Here is a 20,829-nt window from a genome sequence, read left to right as displayed (position 1 = left end):
GATGGATGGATGGATGGATGGATGGATGGATGGATGGATTTTTACAACTTGTAAAAAATGACTGCTTATAAAATTGAAAACTAAGTTACTCATTAATCTTACTTCTTAATACTTTTACAGTTAGAGGATTTGATTTGTCTCATCTAAATGATGCCACTTCTGAATCAACATTGTATGCATATACCAATTAATTTTTGGTTGATAAATCTTGGTGGTGTTTAAATGTGGTGCCAGCGCTGAAAGCAAACATATGGTTGAAAAACTAAAAACATGCTTGGGCCCAGGTAATTTATTAATCAGAGTTGGAGAGAGCTACAGTGAACCCACCGAAAGTAAGCAGTGGAAACAAGGAGTGCCCAAAGAAACAGTAAAATGTGTCAACCCAAAACTTCATACAGTAATTGGTAGGTACAATTTCAGTCCCTAATGTCTTGTGCACACATCTCAGGGGATTTCACATTGCATCATAGATACTGTATTTTCTGAGAACTCAAAAGAAGGAAATAAAGTTGTGCCAAGAGCAGATGTTCTTAAACTAATGCACCATTAGGAGTGTCTTCACACACAGCATCTTGATATGGTACTTTAACAACTCTGCAGCAAAAGGAGGCACAGCAGGGGCTGCACAGAGAAAAAGAAAATGTCTGCCTGCTTTTAAAGACGTGCACACATCTCACTGTATGCAGAAAATATGCTGCATTTGATTACATATTTTATCCTGCCCGCAGGCAAAAGTTACAGAATCATCAAAGCATAAACCATAACAGTAAGGGTGTGTTTACATGAGCAGGTTCCCAGGTTTGAGAAACTGTTGCGCTCTGATGTCCAAGTTTGATTGGTATCCACACTGGCATATTCCTGCACTGAGCCAACAATGCCTGACAAAAAATATACATCAGCTTAACGTCACACTCTAATTGGACAACTTTCTGACATATATTTTGTTGACGTAACTGTTATACCTTCTGAACATATTCCATCCAGGATAAATGCATTCTGTGAGTTGAAAGAGGCTTGGTAGGAGGATATATAGTAGTTGTCAATGGAGATGTCACAAATAACTAAAATACATAATGGAGTCAAAATGGTGCCAAAAGATCCTGAGTAAGACTAACAAAAAATGATTTGCTGCAAGTAAACAGTGGATCTGATGCCTGAACTGAACTAAAATGAGCTACAGAGATCCTACACTCCAAAGAACTGGGTCAGCTTGAAAGAAACAAATGTGCTGTAAGTTTTGATCGCAGTTTAATCGAGCCAAAACACTGTAGGATCTCAAGTGGACAGAGGTTTTTAAAGTGATTTCTGTTTGTTTGTTTGAAATACACTAAAGTTCAGATAAAAACAAAATAAAACATCCCAAAGCATGCCTCAATTAAACTAAACCTCGGAAGTTTTAAGCAGAAAACATCTGAAAACAAACCTAAAATAAATAGTTGCTGTCCTAAATGCACCATACTGTAGACTCAACCGTTAAATAAGACACCCAATAATGGTCAATCAGGTCATCCTGGACAGTTTCTTTGTTTTTGTGGAAAGACGTTTCACCCTCTATCCAGAGGCCTTCATCAATATGAGGAGTCCTAGTAAACTGTTTTCCCCACAAAGCAGTGCACTCCTTTAGTGGACCAACCAGTTTTCTGGTGATAAGATGGTTTCTGGGGGGTGTCCAGTCCCCCGTTGATTCCTCCCAGGCATGCAGCCACAGCCAAAGTGGTTCAAGACATCAAAGTTCATGTTCAATCATCCAAGTACAAAATCCAATAATGGTCAGTCAGGTCATCTGGACAGTTTCTTTGTTTTGTGGAAAGACGTTTCACCCTTTATCCGGAGGCCTTCATCAATCTGACGAGTTCCAAGTAAACTGTTTTTCCCACTAAGCAGTAAACTCCTTTAGTGGACCAACCAGTTTGATGGTGATAAGATGGTTTCTGGGGGTTGTCCTGTCCCCCGTCAACTCCTCGCAGGCAGGCAGCCACAGCCAAAGTGGTTCAAGACATCAAAGTTCCTGTTCAAAGTTCATGACTGATGATTAAATAAGACAATATTTTATACCACATATTTTACATTGTGGTACAATTGCTTTTTCTTAACATTTTGTACACATGATCCAGTTTATCTTTTTTTTTTCTTCTTAGGCTCCCCCATAATGATTTTATTGTTATATTTAAATTTTATACAACATTGTTGGTAAGTGACTAAAAATTATTTGACTTAATTTATTTCACAAAGTTCTGTTTTCAGTAGTGCTCTGAAGTGTTTAATGTCACTAAAACAATCTTAATGTTTTAAGCGCAGGTAGAGGTGACGTCAAATGCACATCTCAGGTCTAACTAGTTTGAAGTTTACAGGAAGTACAGAAGATAAAGAAAACAGGCATTTGAGGTGAAATGAAGTTCCTTAGCTACAAAAAGTTTAGGTGCTCTTACACCAGAAGTTTGTCTGTAACTAATAAATCTGTTTTCCCCAATCTTGATAATTTCCTGCAGTTCTGTTTATACTTTGGGGGGTTGTACGTATTATTTTCATTAACATATTTTAAACTGCGATGATGTAGTTTTGATGCTATGAGTCCTTTTGAGTCATCAATAATTCAGCAACCTTAACAAAGATATTTTGATACATCAAAGACAAAACGTGTCAAACACTACCTGTTATCCCCTCCACACAATCATACACAGAACACGAATGCATCATTCCATTGCTTCAAATTAAGATATGCTAATGTGAACACAATGTACCATCTGTTTGTCACATTAAGAGGTCCCCAGAGCAGCACTCCCATCCTTCTCAATTTTCCTCTTCTCTTCCACTTCCCATTTTTCCCCTGTTGGTTAAGAAGAGAAGCTTAGATCAAACCAATGAGTTTATTGCCTCCGTTCAGGCTTGTTTCTTCCTTTTCTTTTTTTTTTTTTACTTGTCATCCTTTAGGACTTTTAAAACTCCTAACACAACTTCCTTTCCCCTTCCTCCTCTTTTTCCCTCTGTCTGTCTCTTGACTCTGACACTGTAGAAAATGGCAACGTTTTGATTTTTGAAACTTCAGAAATTCCATTACTTTGTGTCCTTACTTTTCCACCAAGGGAGTTGGAGACAGGGCAAATATTTTTCACGCTCTTGCATCCATCCTCATTAATTACCCTAATTTACAAAAGTGTGTGTGTGTGTGTGGGGGGGGGGGGGTCTTTTTTTTCTCCTCTCTTTTTTAGTGTCTCTTGCCCAGCTGTGATTCCAGCATCCAAGAACAAGCGTCTCTACACATTTTATGTGTTTTTTGCTCATTTTACCTACCTTTATTTTTCAATACCATTGCTCCACTTTTTAATTGACAATAAAGATCTCAGTAACATGTTATATTATCAAACAACAGTGAAAATCAATGCCACTGCATCTTTTCACGGACTATATTCTAGCAGTTGTTCAAATTTCAAAAGTGAGGCTGGTTTTGCTCGTCTTATTTTTGTATATCTTGATCTATTTTCGCTAGAAAAATGAGAAACCAAAGTGTCTCACTGCATTCATACTGTGTAGTTTACATTTATTCAACCTTTATTTGTGCAGGTTAGTCTAACTGAGTCATGAGGACTCATTTTCAAGAGAGAACTGTTTGAAACAAAACCACAGATAAGGTACACAGAACAATAAACAGTCATAAAATGCATATAAAAAGAAAAAATAACAAAGAGTAGTGATATAAAAGAAAAGAAAAACAAGTTACATTATGAAACGAGGTAAATTCTTTTAAACAGGAACATGTGTGCATTGATTTTTGCATTGAACTTTATTTTTTTTAAACCCTTAGAGAGGTCAAAGTCGACAGCTTCAGATCTTTTTGTAAGGTGTTCCAAGTTACAGGAGCAGAGTAAGAGGAGGCCCTTTTGCTGAATTCAGTCTGTACTCAGGGGCCGCTGCAGGTAATGATGTCTTGAGAGCGCACGTTGTAGCTGCACTGACGACATGACATGTAGGAGGAGATATATGAAGGCAGCGGACCAAGGAGTGATTTTAAGAAGAAAATGTAACAGAGTGGGAGTCTGCATGAAGTTAATGATGACCAATGATGGGTACGGTAGTTACAACCGGTTGTGAATCTTAGCGTACCGTGATAGACAGCATCCAACATCTGCAAGATGCTCGCAGAAGCATTCATGTAAATAATGTCACCGTAGTCAATGGCCGAAAGGAAAGTAGCGGTTACAAGGTGTTTCCAAGCATTCAGAGTTAAGCTAGATCTATTTCTGAAAAAGAAACCCAATTATAATTTCAATTTCTTTATCAAGTTTTTGACATGAGGCTTAAAAGAGAGATGTGCATCGACAGATTCCCAAGTATTTGTAAGAATCGAAAAAATCAATAGGAACACCATTAAGATAAAAGGAAGGACTGCTGGCACCCACTTTCTGTTTGAAAACAGCATCCCTTTAGTTTTATCAGCATTTAGCACCAGTTTGAGATGGAACAAGTCTGACTGAATGATGTCGAATGCAGACTAAAAGCTGGAAAACCTTAGCAACTGATTCAGCTCGACAATATACAACTGTATCATCAGCATAGAAATGCAAGGATGTGTCAGGAATGTTCTGACCTACATTACTTATGTAGATTGTAAAGAGAGTGGGACCTAAGACTGAGCCTTGTGGTATACCACAGTTGACAGTTAAATAACTAGAAGAAGCACCACTGAGTTGGACACATTGGGTCCGATCTGATCCGATACAACAGACTTACTGCAGACCGAGTCAAACTGAAACATTATATATTTAGAGAGCACATAATTTTGAAATGAGTTGACAAGATGTCAGTTTAAATGTCAAAAGACCTGTGAATATGAACAGTGTGATATTTCTGTTTTTGTTATTTCCTTTATTTAAAACTACTGGTTGTTATGGGTCAAATCTTTGCATCTACACTGTTGAAAGATCTAAAACTTTTAATGAGACAGTTTTTCTGATCCCTTCATATACTTGTAGCCAAGCTGTTAAAGTGATTAACTCACTCTTGTTACTAACAGCAAACATCAAGTAGCATTTTTAAACATTCAAAATGTGCCACGCAAAGGGTAGAAAACGTATTTTTTTGTGCATAAAGTTTTGATTGACAGTGTTTTGGACAGTGACAATAACCAGTCCCAACATCAGTTAAATTTAAGCACAAAATGTTCAGAACTTATAATATTTCACACATGCACAAGAACAAGGTGTCTTTAGGAGCAGGGGAAATGCAGTTTTTGGTAACCCCCGAAAAGTGACCTTTGGGATGCAGTAACAGCAAAGTGGTCACTGCTTCTGTCTTGGATAAAGTACAGACAAAACAACATTGTACACAGCTACCAAAGAAACATTCGCACAGCTACCAGCTCAAGCTGCTACCAGTTTGGTGAACCAGTAGGCTAACTGATTAAAATTATGTCAGGCAAACCCTTTGAACCTAAATTATTAAAAACTGAGTTTGAAATTATTCAACAAATGAATCCACCAACAGCAATCTTAAGCCATGTAAGCTCCATATTTTACTTTATCAGATTGTCGATATCTGTCAAATTTGCTCTATTTCTTATGACATCCTGTAAAGTAATCAATACATGTTGGAATACTGCAATTTAAAATTTACTGACATTTAAAATCCTGTGGGCCTCTTCACAGCCACATTGTGCACTTACTGTTACCTTTTACCTCTCTTTTTTATTCACAGCGTGACAAACACAGTCAACACATTTTTCTAAACAAAATTCATAGCATTTCTTTCCAGGAGGCAAAGCATTTATTGTCTATTCTGACCTTTTCTCTCTGTCTATTTTTACTAGTGTGATCACAACATGGCATTTTGCACTGCAAACAGTGGACAGAATGCTGACCGACCCAAGAACACCTGCTGACAGAAAATAATAGTTGCCCTTAGAACAGAAAACAAGCTCTGCCGTGTAAAGGATGAAACAGGGATTTGATTGGCCATGATGAAAAAGGAAGGTTAGCATGAACTTGCTTAAACATAACACAAATATAACTTTAAAAAAAAATTAAATCAAAGATAAAGGAAAAGACAAATACTAGCCTAATGTTAGTCATTTGCAGAGTCAACAAAAAAAAAACTGTAATAAACAAACAAATTGTCCACAAGCAAATTTTTCCATTAGTTTTACAGGTATGTGTGCTGCAGGTATTTTGGACATAACAGGATTTTAGTTTTACAAACAAAAATGTGTTTTATTGCCCAAGAGAAGCTTTTAGAGATACCCATGTTTCTTTTGGTGAATAAATGTAGGTGGTTGCTGAAAGCAATAAATGGACTGTAAATGGACTGTACTTATATAGAGCTTTTCTATCTTATCAAGACACTCAAAGCTCTTTACAACACAATCTGTGTCCTCATTTACCCATTCGTACAGCACTATTAGAGCTCTACAAAGATAATAGAACAAACCATTCTAAAGAGACTCATCGGTGCTTTATCACATTCATACACCGATGGGACACGCATCGGAAGCAATGAGGGGTTCAGTGTCTTGCACAGGGACACTTCGGCATGTGACTGCTGGTGGAGTCAAACCCCCAACTCTTGCACTGGAGGACAACTGCTCAAACCACTCATCCACAGCCACAAATGCCTGAAAGGCCTGGACCAAATGAACAAAAGCAAAACTGGTCATCTGCTGGAACTATGAGGCAACCACTGATGTTTCTCAATGGTTTCCTAGAAAATACCTTATATTTATTTAGCTTCTATTAAAATATTCCCTCCAAGTTGTGAACCAACTCCGTCATTTTGATGGTCAAGCTCTGCAGGAATGTCTTGGACGCTTTATGTTTTCACAGTTTGCAGATGTGGCAGTCATTCCACAGGTGACAGTTTCTAAAAGCCTGGAGGAGCATGGCAGGCCAAATGACAGTGAGTTGCAGAAGATACCGGCAGTAATATTGACAGATAAGATAAGATAAGATAAGATAAGATAAGATAAGATAAGATAAGATAAGATAAGATAAGATAAGATAAGATAAGAACTTTATTAATCCCACAGTAAATTGTTGTGCCAGAGTTTCAGTACTAAGGAACATACACAAGCACAGCAACAGCAAATAATAGGTTTGCTGCATACTCAAAGTTTTCAAATCTACAAAACACAGACTCGCAACTTAAGCACAAACAGCAGCGTCTCAGTCTGCACTGGCATGTTTTTATGCCTGCAGATCAGACAAAAAGCTCATTATGGCATAAAGAAAAGCTCAGACAATTCAATGTTATAGTAAAATAACGAAAAAGCAAAAAACAGTCATTTGTGTGTCCTTGTAGGCTTAAGATTTTAATGTTCTTATAAGCTCTGACAATGGTCAAATTAAATCTTTATTATCTAAACTGCACTGCGTGAAAATGTGTATCTAATAACAAAATGAAAGTAAAATAGACAGTTGAGACATAACCAAACAAATCTCCTCTAATACATGTTGATACTATAGGAACTAATTTTCCTCTTCCTCTCATAATCCCCAAAAAGTGAAAACCTAATGAGCACAAGAGCCACTGAGACACGAGCTGACAGTGATGACAGCTGACAGCAATCATACTGTAGTCCTGTGGAACTACTTTAATTGTTAGACTTAGCAACAAAGCTGTGTGGAATCTGTGCGAGTGGGCTAAGAGGTACTATGCCAACACTACTAACCTTGATAAACATCTGAGATTTAGTCGCACTACAGATTATGGTGAGAAGTGGCTACGATCGGAAGATACAAATAAATTTGTCATGGAGCAACACAAACTTCATCAGACGGCCCTCCTGATTCAAGGATGGGTTTTACTTCATTAGTGGTGGTTTTTGTTTGTTTCTAAGATACATGTTCTGCTTGTTTAGTGATGTCATACTTAAAATGGTGCAGGAAACATCTGCAATTGCTACAATTCTATTCGTATTGATCAGAATTTAGTTTGGAAAGTAAATTGAATTTTTTCTAAACGAACAACGTTCAGGAAGCTTTGATTCACCTTGAAGATGGCTGCGGAGTAAAAATGATCATTTATCATCGCAGCTGTAAATCTGCGACTGACAGCTCTCCTGATGAGGTCTAGATAAGAACAGATTGTGATTTACCATTAGGTCATGATCAAGCTTGGCTGTGTGACAGAAACTATTAATATTTATGAATTAATAATGAAGTCACAGCTGATTTGCAACATTTGTGGATGTGCATGTAAGTCATTTCTGAGACGCTCATTTAGAACTTGCTAAAAGCTGCAGGCATGTAATAAACTCTGAGGAAAGACGAACAGCGGTAAGAAACAAACAGCCTTGGCTCGGGTTAATGTTTTGTCAAAGCTCAGATTACTTTCATTACGTCTGAATCTCATTACATTTTGGAAGGTGCAGAAATTTAAGCATTTTAACTGACTTTTTGGACTCACTGATGCTTAAAATGTGGGAAAACGCTGCCGTTTCCTTTTTGTTTGTTTGTTTGTTTGTAGGATTCCTTTAATGTCTTTGTTTTTCTGGGTTCAGAGTTATAATTGTTTGGACTGAGAATTGTTTAGGCAGTGTGACAGCTTGAAACACTTGAAACGGAGCCTGAAAGCAGGTGTCTTGTTGCTGGAGAATTGAAAGTTGCTACCCTGAACTTTCCTGAACACAGCTGAACGGAGTACGCTGTTGAGACCGACCTCACATTTAGTCAGCAAAACAAACTGGGAAACATCTTTATTTTATGCTCCACATCTGCAAAATATGCAGTTAGTCTAAAATATACCTGCACCGATAGATGCATAAACACATCCATGTCAACAGACAACAGAAGTCAGTTCACTTTTAAATCAACACATACATTTCACAACCAACTTTTTGAATGACGAGGTTCAGTTCCTGCCTGTTTCAAATTACCAGTATTGTAGTAGATATGATTTATAGTTAAAGTTTATAGTTCTCACATTTAATGAACTCAATTTTTAAAGATTTAATAAAACTATTACTCTTACTGAGACTCAGTGTCCTCATATGAGGACATTGATTTTTTTTAGAGAACTGTTTATCACAGAAAGATGAGATTTTGTCTTTAGAGTAATTTGGACCTTCTAACCCAAATTTGCAAAGAAAAATAGAAAATGCAAAAATAAACCTACTGTCCTCATACAAAGACATTTTTTAAAGCCACTTCCTGTACTATGACAGAGTCTAGGTATTTAACTCATTAGTTCCTACTAATCCTACTAACAGTGTGCACTCTCAGGACATTATGTAGTGAACCTGATCTGACCCTGATGACCTCAAATCTTGATCAGATGAACTGAGACTGTTATTTCATTGATCTGCATCCAGAAGTACAGTTTGATCCATCTGGTGACTTTCTTTCTTGAATTAATCAAGCAGAAAAGACAATTCTCTATGATCATCACTGTTTTACAAATGTTTGATAATCAAATTGTGTTAGTTCACTCAATGTTACAGGTTGAAGAGAACTACTCATTTTTATTTTACATAAACAGTAAGTAATGATTTTTATTCCTCATTCAAAGAAGAAATCAGGTTAATATGCATTTCTTGATTTTCTGTCTGAAATGAGCCAAGTTTGTAAGTATGTTAAAGGTCGGTTCTTGGTCAACTAAAATGTTTACTGAGAAGAAAATGTCATGTTTAATCTTTACAGAAGATACAGAAGAGTTTGACTCCACGAAGTCTGCTTTTCTGCAATAATCTCTCTGTCAGTTGTTGAACAATCTCATTCTCTGACCTCGACTTATGATAACATCTTACGTCACAAAACACACCTCTTTCTGGTCCATCCACGAATCAGAAAGCTCTAAAATTGACCCGGAAGTCAACTCATTTAAAATGTGGCAACTTCCCGGTTCTGTTAGAGTCCGAGATGCTGGAGAGGCTGAAGAGTCTGGGAGTGATAGAGAGTAAGAGTCTCAGAGTGATGGAGGTTCTGAAGAAGTTCTAGAGTCTGAAAACTCTGATGTCTGATGGGGAAAACTCTGATGTCTGAAGCCCAGAGTGCTTCCGTTGGAATACAGAATGCAGTGACGATGTTGGGATTATAATTTCTGTTTGAACACCACGTACGACTCTCTGAGGGTTTGGCAGTTCTCACGGAGACGCTGAAAGAGTCAGAAAGGAACCTACTCCGACGCTGATTCCATCGTCAACCAGGTAGAGGGTTCTATTTTCGACTAAGTGTACCGGAGGCCAGCTGATATCTGATGGAGCGTGCACGTTTTCTGGTCAAACAGATTAATTCCCTCACAAATCTCTCTGTAAGATAAATCTCCATCTCCATCTTAAACTCTGCTTTCTCATAAAATCAGTACAGATATTTTAGAAATATCTGAAGCAAAGTCCTCAATCACCGCCGCGTGATTGAAGCCCATTTTCTGTGAAACTTGTCTGTTATTATTTTCATATTTTGCCAAATTAATGTAAATGTTTGATGTTAAACTTTGATTCTGAAAATAAATGACCGCATTCATTTGATGGGTCAAAGATAATAACGTCTCTCGTTCGCATTTCTGTTAAAATTCAATGCACGACATTACACAGTCAGAAAGATGAGGAACTCGTGAAAAGTATGAATATATTTCCCTATATTGTCATACTACAGTTGGTGGCGTACGTCCGTACGTTACTACTACAATTATTACCTGCAGTGTTACCTCAGTGTGGACTGAACATGGCAAAAGGGCCTTCTCCTACTCCGCTCCTGTTTCCTGGAATATCTTGCAAAAAGATCTGAAGCTCTCGACCTTGATCTCTCTAAATGGCTTCAAATATCTATTAAGTTCCTGTCAAAAACCAATGCAGACATGTTCCTGTTTTTAGTTTTCTAAAGGGCCTTACAACCTAGCTGTTTTTCGCTACTTTTTTCCTTTTGACTGTCGTTTTGGTTGATATTTTATTTTAACTTGTTATAAAATAATAATAATAATAATAATAATAATAATAATAATAATAATAATAATAATAATAATAATAATAATAATAAATTTGTTTGCCTCTTTTATGATTGTCTATTGATGTTGTTGATATCCACTGTTGTCATCACTCTTTGTTAAAAAAAGTCAGGTCTCTCTTGTAAATGAGTCCCCGAGGCTCATTGGGATTAACCTGTATAAATAAAGGTTGAATGAATGAATAAAAAAATCCCATGTACCTTGGAGAAAGAAAAAAATGCTCACCAAACAAAAACTTGGGTCCCAGGAGGATAATTTAAAGCCAGTAGGTGCAGGTGGACTACAGGAAGAAGATCCCCCCCCCCCACCCAGTGGAAGCGATTTTTAAAAACATTTTATGTATAAAAACAAAATATTAGTTTATTTAAAAATCACTTCCATAGTCCGTCCCAGACCCATCCCGGTCCGCCTGTCTGCAGGGATCGGGGTTCGGCCTTCATGATTACGTGAGGCCGGGGTCTGGCAACGGCCTTCTGTGAGTCACCAGCTCGTATGATCCTTCTCGGTGACCAGCGGAGCTCTGAGCACGCAAGGTCGGGATCCGGAGCCCAAGCCCCGAGCCCACGGAGGATCTTCCACGGTGACCAGCGGAACGCGGAGCCGGGGAGATGACGCCCTGCCCAGCCTGGCTCCGAGGCTCCAGGGTAGAGGACCGGGAAGATCAGCAGAGCTCCATCCAGCTTGCTCTGAATTTTGTTGTTGGCCACAAAGCACAAAAAACGCCAGCATTAGACCAAGGTGTTGTCATTATTGTTTTTAAAATCTTTAAAATATGTCCAGGTGCTGCTCCGGTCCAAGAAATTGCAAATGGCGGATCAATGTTTTGAAAAGTTTCTGAAAGATCCAGTGACTCCGCCACCGACCAATCAGTGACCGACAGTGTTCTGATGTCACATTTCTGTACCTACTCAGCCCGGTCAGAACCACAGAGCCAAGGATCCTGAAAATAGGGACAGGTTCTATGTACCGTTACTAATGGAAAAACCTTGGAACCGGGCTGAGTCGGGTCCAGTCGGGCCGTACCGTTACTAATGGAAAAGGGACATAGGGTGGACACTGGACTGCTACAAGTACCTGGGGTCCACTTAGACAATAAACTGGACTGGACAGCTAACACCAACGCCCTCTAAAAGAAAGGGCAGAGTCTCGTTTTTTTTCTGAGGAGACTCAGGTCCTTTAACATCTGCAGGACCATGCTGCAGATGTTTTACCAATCTGTGGTCGCCAGCGTCTTCTTCTATGCTTTGTGCTGGGGCAGCAGGGTGAAGAAAGTGGATGCCAACAGACTCGAGAAACTCAAGCTCAGTTCTGGGAGTGGACCTGCAGACTCTGACAGAGGTGTCTGAGCAGAGGATGCTGAGGAAACTGCTCCAGATCCTGAACAACACGTCACACCCCCTGCATGACACAATGGACTCTTACCACAGCACCTTCAGCCGTAGACCGAGACCACCGAGGTGCTCCACGAACAACACAGGAAGTCCTTCCTCCCTGTGGCTATCAAACTTTTCAACTCCTCCCCCATTCTACACATAAGGCAATAAAATTAATCCTGCACCACAATAAACACTTTAATGTTTCTGTCTGCACCTGACCTGTTTAGAACGTTGTTAGTATTTTTATATTCTCTGTTATTTTTTTTAATATATATCTTGTGTGATGCCTTGTGTATGTTGCTTTGTACTGAAACTCTGGAACACCAATTTCCTGCAGGATCAATAAAGTTCTATCTTGTCTTATTGTATCTTATCTTAGTATTCCTTGAAGGCTTGCATATCCCCCACTGCACTTTATGCCAGAGTTTTAAACCAAAATCTTGTTATGTTGACGAATGACAAGTTGTAGCCATTTTGGTCGATCCTTGAAAATAACCGTAAGCTCGACCTCATGCGATGTTGCAAGATGTCAGCCTCAGAGTGTGCGGTGTAAATGGCTCTCAGCTGTTACCAATATATGTCACATTTACTGAGTTACAGCCATTTTGAAACTGGTTACTGTTGTTAGCTGTGGTGGCCATCTTGAACTGGAGTGACTCCAAAAGCTAAGAAGATATATATGTACTTTCAATGATTATTTCCTGGAAGTTTCATAAAAAAATTAATCAAGTGGTTCATGAAATATTTTGCTAACGAACACACAAACACACATGCACACACATACATTTAGTCACAAGAAAAAGCGCTGTTCTCCTTTTGACAGTAGGCATTAATTAAGTAAGCGCAGTGAAAACAGTAATTAGGATTCTTCATCACATTTAGGAATAAATGACCACTACAAAGATAAATTTTTTCCTTTAGCGTGATGCCATTTTTAAATATTTGTTTCATTCTACAAAGTAGTCCTCATTCGCATCACACAGCAGATCCAAAGCCTGTGCCCCTGTCACAGTGGAGGAGAATGTAAGTGTTAAAAAACAAATGAAAAACCGACCATAAAAAGGGGAAAGAACAAAAGAAGCAGCGGCACGGCTCGTAAAACAGAGAGGCAACATTCCTCTGAACAACAGGCTTATGGTGAATAATTCAGAGAGCATAAGAGTCCATTTGAGAGCAGCTTCTCTAATATTCATGTGACATGATAGCCAAGACAGGAACTCAGCCTCTCACTGGCACAATGTTATTCATACGGTGAGACGCTAAAGTGTTTTGTAATTCATAGCTTTGGTTTTAAGCCAACCAAGGAGGTATTTTAGACCAACTAGGAGCTTCAATAGCATATCAATAATTTACAATTTGTTCTCAAACTTTAAACAAAAGTGAATCGCATATTCAAGGGCAATCCAAAAGATACTGATGTCTTCCCAAAAAACAGCTTTTACCCAAAAGCATGAAAGTGAAAAGACTAATGTATTCTACAAGTTATTTACCAGCTTCTTTGGTTATATTATTGTAACAAATAAAATAAAAAATTGCTAATTCTATTTGAATTAATGTTTCATGACATAAACCAAGTGAAGCTCTCCTTACAGATGTTGTTGGATTGGGTGGTTTTGAACAGTGGCTGTTTTTTTATCCTGTTTTTCTGCTTCATTGTTAAGGAGAGGACAAAAATCTTTTTCGCTCTGAAATTGATAATCTATCTGTAAAATCCCAAAGGACTGTCGAACAGAGAGATCCGTCTCAGACGAAAGTTAAATCAATCAATCCTATTTTGTCTTCAGTAAGTGGGCAGGCAATAAACATAAATGTTCAAATGCATACAAATACTTCATAATAAAATTATTTATATACTTATTTATATAGACATATTCATACACACTCACACAGTAGATCAAAGGAGAAAAGTTGTAAAAATGCTAACAGAGTACACAAAAATAAACTTCATATTCTTTCATAAATAGAAACATTTTTTACTTTTTCTTTACAGATATTTACAGCAGTGTATTTGCAGAACTACGGCCCTTGCATTCCATTTCATTAGAGCACAAATAAAGATGATAGCTTCCTTTCATTAGAAAATATGCAAGCTTTGACCAAATGACCATGCAGACCTGAGTGATGCCGCACACTCTCAGTAATTTAACTCTTTTCTCTTCTTTATAATATCTCCTATATTTTGTATGTCTATGCTGTATGTTTTTTGTCAAAAATAAATTAATAAAAATACTCCACATAAGGAATCAATGAGTTTGAGTTTCTCACCACTAAGATTTTAAAATGATGTTGTTACGCACAGTATGTTATTTTAATTCAATTCAATTCAATTCAAAAATACTTTATTAATCCCAAAGGGAAATTATTTGTCGTTGTAACTCGTTATCCTCATTTCACTAAGAGATGTTATAGATGCTGATGGCTGTAGGCAGGAAGGATCTCTTGTAAAGGTCCATCCCACAGTGGATCCTAAGAAACTGGCTGCAGATGCCGTCCGATCCATCCACCCAGACTCGGCTGGCCTCTCGGTTCCCCCGGGCTGTAGGATTTCCCGAATAACGGGCAGAACTCCTCCCAGTGCGATGGCCACTCCTCCCAGCAGACTGCCGAGCTCCTCGTCGCTGCGGACAGCCAATGTAGGTGCCGAGGGACGATCCTGTCCTTCTGCTGTCATGAGCCGTGTTTCCTGCTAGTTCCAGGATCTCAGCACAGCCGGCAGGTAGATGAGAATGCGTCCACAGAACATCCTTTCAACTCATTTGAGATTTGAGGCTGTAGTTGAGATATTAGTTAAGTTTTTGAGATGGTAATCAGCTGCGGTTGGTTGTAGAAGACTGCCTTGTTGCCATGGTTACGCATCATAACAATTCAATTCAATTCAAAAATACTTTATTAATCCCAGAGGGAAATTAAATGTTGTTGTAGCTCATTCTCCTGGTTTTATTAAAGAGTTGTTCTAGATGCTGATGGCTGTGGGCAGGAAGGATCTCTTGTGGTGGTCCATCATAGTTAATCTGAAGAAACTGGCCACAGACGCTGATTTGTTTACTTGGACTTGGTGAGACTCTCAGTCCTCCTGGGCAGCAGGACCACCTGAATGTTGAGCAGAACTCTTCCCAGAGCGATGGTCACTCCTCTCAGCAGCTTGTTGAGCTCCTCATCATTGCAGACAGCCAGATGCAGGTGCCTGGGGATGATCCTGGTCTTCTTGTTGTCACAAGCCGCGTTTCCCGCCAGCTCCAGGAGTTGGGCGGTCAGGTACTCGAGCACCGCCACCAGGTAGACGGAGATGCATCCACGGCGCCTCCTTTACAACTCATTTGGGATTTGGGACTGTAGTTGAGGTATTACTTGAGCTTTGAGATGTTAATCAGCTGCTCCCAGTTGTAAAAAACATATTGTTGCCATGGTTACGCATCATAACAAATGTCCAAAACTAAAAAGGTTTCAGTAAAAATCCTTCCAGCTGCACAGCATCTGACACCAGAGGAAACAATCATCCAAAAAAATGTGATTTACATCCAGAAAAAGAGGAATTAAAGTTTCCAAAAGCAAAATCTCATAATAAAAGTAACAGAGCTACTCCAACATGCAGCCACCTTGAGTGGCGCAATTCTAGAACTAAACTGTTCTTTGAATTAGCTTTTTTTGTGTCCCAACACTTTTCAGTATTTTAAACATAACGTGACGTGTAGTTGCTTGTGTAATTGTCAAAACTGTAAATAAACAGTGTGTAAAACAACAATGATGAAATGGGTTTACCTCCAGTATGAGTTCTAGTCTACAAAAGGTTACACCGGGTGATATAAACTCATTACGGTGATCTTTAAATGTAATTGTTGCTGAGACTGACAGCACAAAGATCAGCACTTTGGTCATCATATAAAGCTTAAGATGATGTATTTGTCATAGTTTTCTCAGAAAAAAGACAGGTAGCCTTATTCCTTTAGAAATAATTACTGCTAAACCCCTTAAACAAATGTAGTCCTCTCAGCTTTGATGCTGCAATAATGGAAGAAAAATTGAGTACAAAAATTGATCCTTACAATCAGCAGAGTCCTTGAGCAGGGGGTGGAGCAGGCCTCGGGGTGATCCATGGTGTAAATCCAGCCTGAGATAGAGTGAAAACAACTTTAATAAGTAGGGCTGCAAGTCAATTTGGTCAGTTTTAGTGTGGCCTGATTTTTAGAGGTGGTGCTCACACTATTCAATTAGGACATTTTAAAGTTCAGCCTAATCAACATTTTCTCTGTCTTGAATTTATTGCATCTTCCTGCCTGCACATGTTAGTTTTATGGTTATTGCTGTTTGTGTCAGTAAACAGTTTTTCAATTAAATCAGTCTCCACCCTCATAGAATGGAGCTGACCTACAGCTGCTGCTTTCTCTTCAAAACCCAATGAGCGCTGAGGGTGACGCCAACCTGAACATGCAGAAGGTGAAGAGCTGGTTTAGATGATTTCCATGCAAAAATAACAGAGGTTGCTGTTCAGAACAGGAACCCAATTTAGTCTATTTGTGGTGAAATAGTTGCTTTTGCCAGCTGCAGCCTAAGTGGGTGGATTTGGAGTCAGCGCCACAAATGAGAGACTGACTGGAGAGGCAGCAGAATGACATTAAAGTGGAAACCTGGCAAATTATTTTGTAAGCAGAAGTCGGCGTGGCAGAAAAATAAAACAAAACAATCATTATTATTGAGATTAAAACTAATATGGGGTTTACCACTTTCAATAAAAATATCTGAAATGAAAAAAGATGCAACAATCCAGTAAGAGTTTTAAGTATTAACCAAATTTACAAATAGTAAACAAGATTTCAGCTAAATATGTGAAAAGGCAAGTGATTCAGATTGTAACTCCTAACTGTCCTGTTAAAATCTTCATATTAATAAATGTGTTGCTTTTAACATGTAAAATATGTTTAGTTCAAGTAAGTCTACAGCAGACCCAGCCAGCCTTCAACAGCTTACACATATAAGTGTCTATTAACAAAAGTATCCTAGCATGTTGCATGGAAGTTCTGAAACTGAAATAGTATGTAAAATTAAATCTGTTTGAACAATAAGTACCAGAACAATTCCATTTTATTATAAAATGCACATGTCTCATAGTAATCTCTTTATGTAAAAGCTAATTAATCTGTGTACATGCTAATTAAAAAGGCAGTAATCACCTTCTGTCCCCTTCAGTAGCCAGACCCTCTGGCCTGTTAGTAAAAAGCTCCAGGACAATGAAGCCTCTTCCCAAACACTGATGGGAGCCGTCCAGTTTGGGGGATAATGACACCAGCTCCAGAACAACCAGTGTGCTGGGTATCAGCAAAGATGTATGGAAGTACAAGACCTGTAAATATACATACAAAGACCAAAAAAATAAATGATTTATTCCATGCAACTGATTCACAAAGAATACAGTTTTGATTTTATTTCCTACAGCGATGGAAAGAGAAAGAGTTGTAAGATCTGTGCGCTTCATTGTGATGGTTAAATGCAGCCCATAAAACCTGCAATTTAATTTAGTCTCAAATTACAGCATCTGCAGGTAAAAGCATAAAAAATAAATTGGAAAGTTACATAGTACAGATACACCAAATGCCAACAAACAAAGACAGTTTGAATGTATGCCATGGTTGATCCTCCTCTTAGTAATTGTGCACATTTATGTTTCAGTTTACAGTGGTTCAAAAGGAAAAGGATGGACAATGCAATAATAAAAATAGATACTATCTTATTTTTTATTTCTTTGAAGACTGTAAAAATGTAAGATATTTCTTATTTTATTTCCTCAACTTAATTTAAAATGTTATTATACATCCAATCTTACATTTCAGGACTACAACAAATTCAAAAAAAAAAAAATAGCTTATTGGCAACCAATGATGTTTTCAGGTTTTTTGTCCCATTCTTTCCGTAAACACGCCGTCAATGGTGCGGAACTACAGCACTTTTTTTTTTCATCTTTCTCTACAGAGTGAACTTTACAATGAACAGCAGTTCAGCTTTTGCAACTAAGCCTTTATAAAATCTACATCATGTGCACGGTCTTGTTGAAAATAATGTAGGGATGCACGATATTATCGGCATGGTATTGGTCGATATTAGCATTAAAGTTAAAAATCGGACATTGGCTATTCCATTAAAATAAAATCACCAATATAAAAGGCGCTGTTTTTGAATGACAACCCAATGACAAGGATGCCTGTAGTGCCAGCATAACGAGATGACGTTACGCACATCTACCTGATCTGATCACGGAGGAGAGAAAAAAGTCAAAATGTCAACGGTGTGGAAGTTTTTTTTTCATTGAGATATTGGATTCCAAAGATTTTTGGACTACGATGAGCCTCGCTACATCGTCCCCAATCGGAGATATTTTTCCGACGTAGCCTCACTTGAGTTACAAGCCGTCTTTTCCGACGTCATTGAAAAGCTAATAGCTGATAGCACTGGGTGAGTTTTACCACAGACATTTGGACGTCAAGTGTTAGCCCCGTTAGCATGATTAGTCTTACTTAAAAAGACTGTCCTTCATGCACAGGAGTGCAGAGGATCCCACACTGAAGCTAGGAACCTGGAACAAGCCTCCACAAGTGAGACAGCATCGCAGGTGACTAATGCTAATAAATAATATTCAACACTTTTCATTTAATACAAGTTAAAGTGCTATGCATATGGCTGTTACAGAATATATGTCACCAGCTCTTACAGCTGTTACACAATTTGTGTAGCAAATACACCTAAATAAGAGAGCCATGTTCTGACAAAGGAAAGTATATGTAAAATATTGGTATCGGTAATCGGCCAAATTAATTTTAACATATCGGCATATCAGATATCGGCCAAAAATCCAATATCGTGCGTCCCTAAAAAATGCATAGAGATACCTGGAAAATGTATTTATAAAGGGAGCATACGTTATTCAAATATTTTCTGCATTGTTGCTGTTATCACAGAAGCATATGTAGACCTCATGATATATACAACCTCATGATGGTCCGTTCCAGAGCCAAGCTCTAAGAGGACAGTGTTGGTCCTTAGCAAGGTTAACAAAAGGATGAAGTTTGTTTTTTGTTTTTTATGTATTCTGTTGTAGTTTTATGTTAAAGACAAACTGAGATTAGAAAATAGTAATAAAAAAGTTGAAGTGCATATCCAACAATTTTCAGTCAGGTCATCTGGACAGTTTCTTCTTTTTTTTTTTTGCTGAAACGTTTCACCTTCCATCCGGAAGGCTTCATCAGTCAAGGAAACGCACAACACAAAAGTAATTCTTCATCCAAACAGCTTACTCCAAAGTGGAACAAACCAGTTATGTTGGTGCTAAGATGGTGTCTTTGGCATGCCCCCTCCTTTGGTGCCAGCCCTCTTCCTCGTCGACAGTCATGTCAAACTGGTTCAAAAACAAAAAAAGTCCATGCTCAATACTCCAGGTATACAATCCAACAATTTTCAGTCAGGTTATCTGAATATTTTTGGTTTTGAACCAGTTTGACATGACTGCCGACGAGGAAGAGGGGCGGCACCAAAGGAGGGAGCGTGCCAAAGACACCATCTTAGCACCAACATAACTGGTTTGTTCTACTTTGGAGTAAGCTGTTTGGGGGGAAAATCAGTTTTGTGTTGTGTTTCCTTGACTGATGAAGCCTTCCGGATGGAAGGTGAAACATTTCAGAAAGAAAAAAAGAAACTGTCCAGATGACCTGACTGACAATTGTTGGATTGTATACATGGATTATTGAGCATGGACTTTGTTGGTTTTGAATCAGATCAACATGACTGTCGACGAGGAAGAGGGCCGGCACCAGAGGAAGCGGCGTGCCAAAGAGACCATCTTAGCACCAACAGAACTGGTTTGTTCCACTTTGGAGTAAGCTGTTAGGGGAAGAATCAGTTTTGTGTTGTGTGTTTCCTTGACTGATGAAGCCTTCCGGATGGAAGGTGAAACGTTTCAGCACAAAAAAAAGAAACTGTCCAGATGACCTGACTGAAAATTGTTGGATTGTATACTTGGATTATTGAGCATGGACTTATTTTGCTGAAGTGCATATATTGGAAGAAAAAAAAAAAACACAGACAGAACAGACTTTTTATTGAGAAACTGCTTGTATTCCTTCTCTGTGAGAGACATCATATTGTGGAAAGAACGAAGATCAAGAGGAGTTACATGGCATATAATAATAATGACCAATAAACAGTGTGTTGAAAATCACATTAGGGAAATGACCTATAAACAAGTACAGATGGTGCACAGTCCCATGTCACCTAGTTTGGCTTGAGGCGTCAACTGTTGCCATCATTTCAATTTTAGCAATCCAGGGGCATTAAAAATAACAACATAATACACAAGTAGCCTTTGGACACCAATTCCTGAGAAACAATTAAAATAAATTGAAAGTTGCCATGACCACACATGGGATTCTACACTCTGTGAAAAATATTTTGGTCACTCTTACGTGCAAGACACATGCTGAAGCTCAAAATTGTTTTCAGTCTCCTTAACTTGCCAAAAAAATAAAACAAAATAAAATAC

The 20,829-nt window shown here is 38.4% G+C and overlaps 1 protein-coding gene across 1 annotated transcript in view; it reads right to left on the bottom strand.

Annotated features, from left to right (window-relative positions):
- Positions 1-20,829, bottom strand: part of nphp4 (nephronophthisis 4) — a 188,119-nt gene that overhangs the window by 148,262 nt on the left and 19,028 nt on the right. Inside the window, exons 3-4 of the mRNA XM_037684334.1 lie at positions 17,474-17,643; positions 16,349-16,413 (exon numbers count right to left, since the gene is read on the bottom strand). Coding sequence (XP_037540262.1) covers positions 16,349-16,413; positions 17,474-17,643 — 235 coding nt within the window. The remainder of the gene's footprint in view (positions 1-16,348; positions 16,414-17,473; positions 17,644-20,829) is intronic.

This window comes from Nematolebias whitei, chromosome 11 (genome assembly GCF_014905685.2).
Source record: "Nematolebias whitei isolate Nwh7 chromosome 11, NemWhi1, whole genome shotgun sequence".
Lineage (NCBI taxonomy): Eukaryota > Metazoa > Chordata > Actinopteri > Cyprinodontiformes > Rivulidae > Nematolebias > Nematolebias whitei.
The sequence above is the reverse complement of the archived record's forward strand: the minus strand, read 5'-3'. Positions and strand labels throughout refer to the sequence as shown.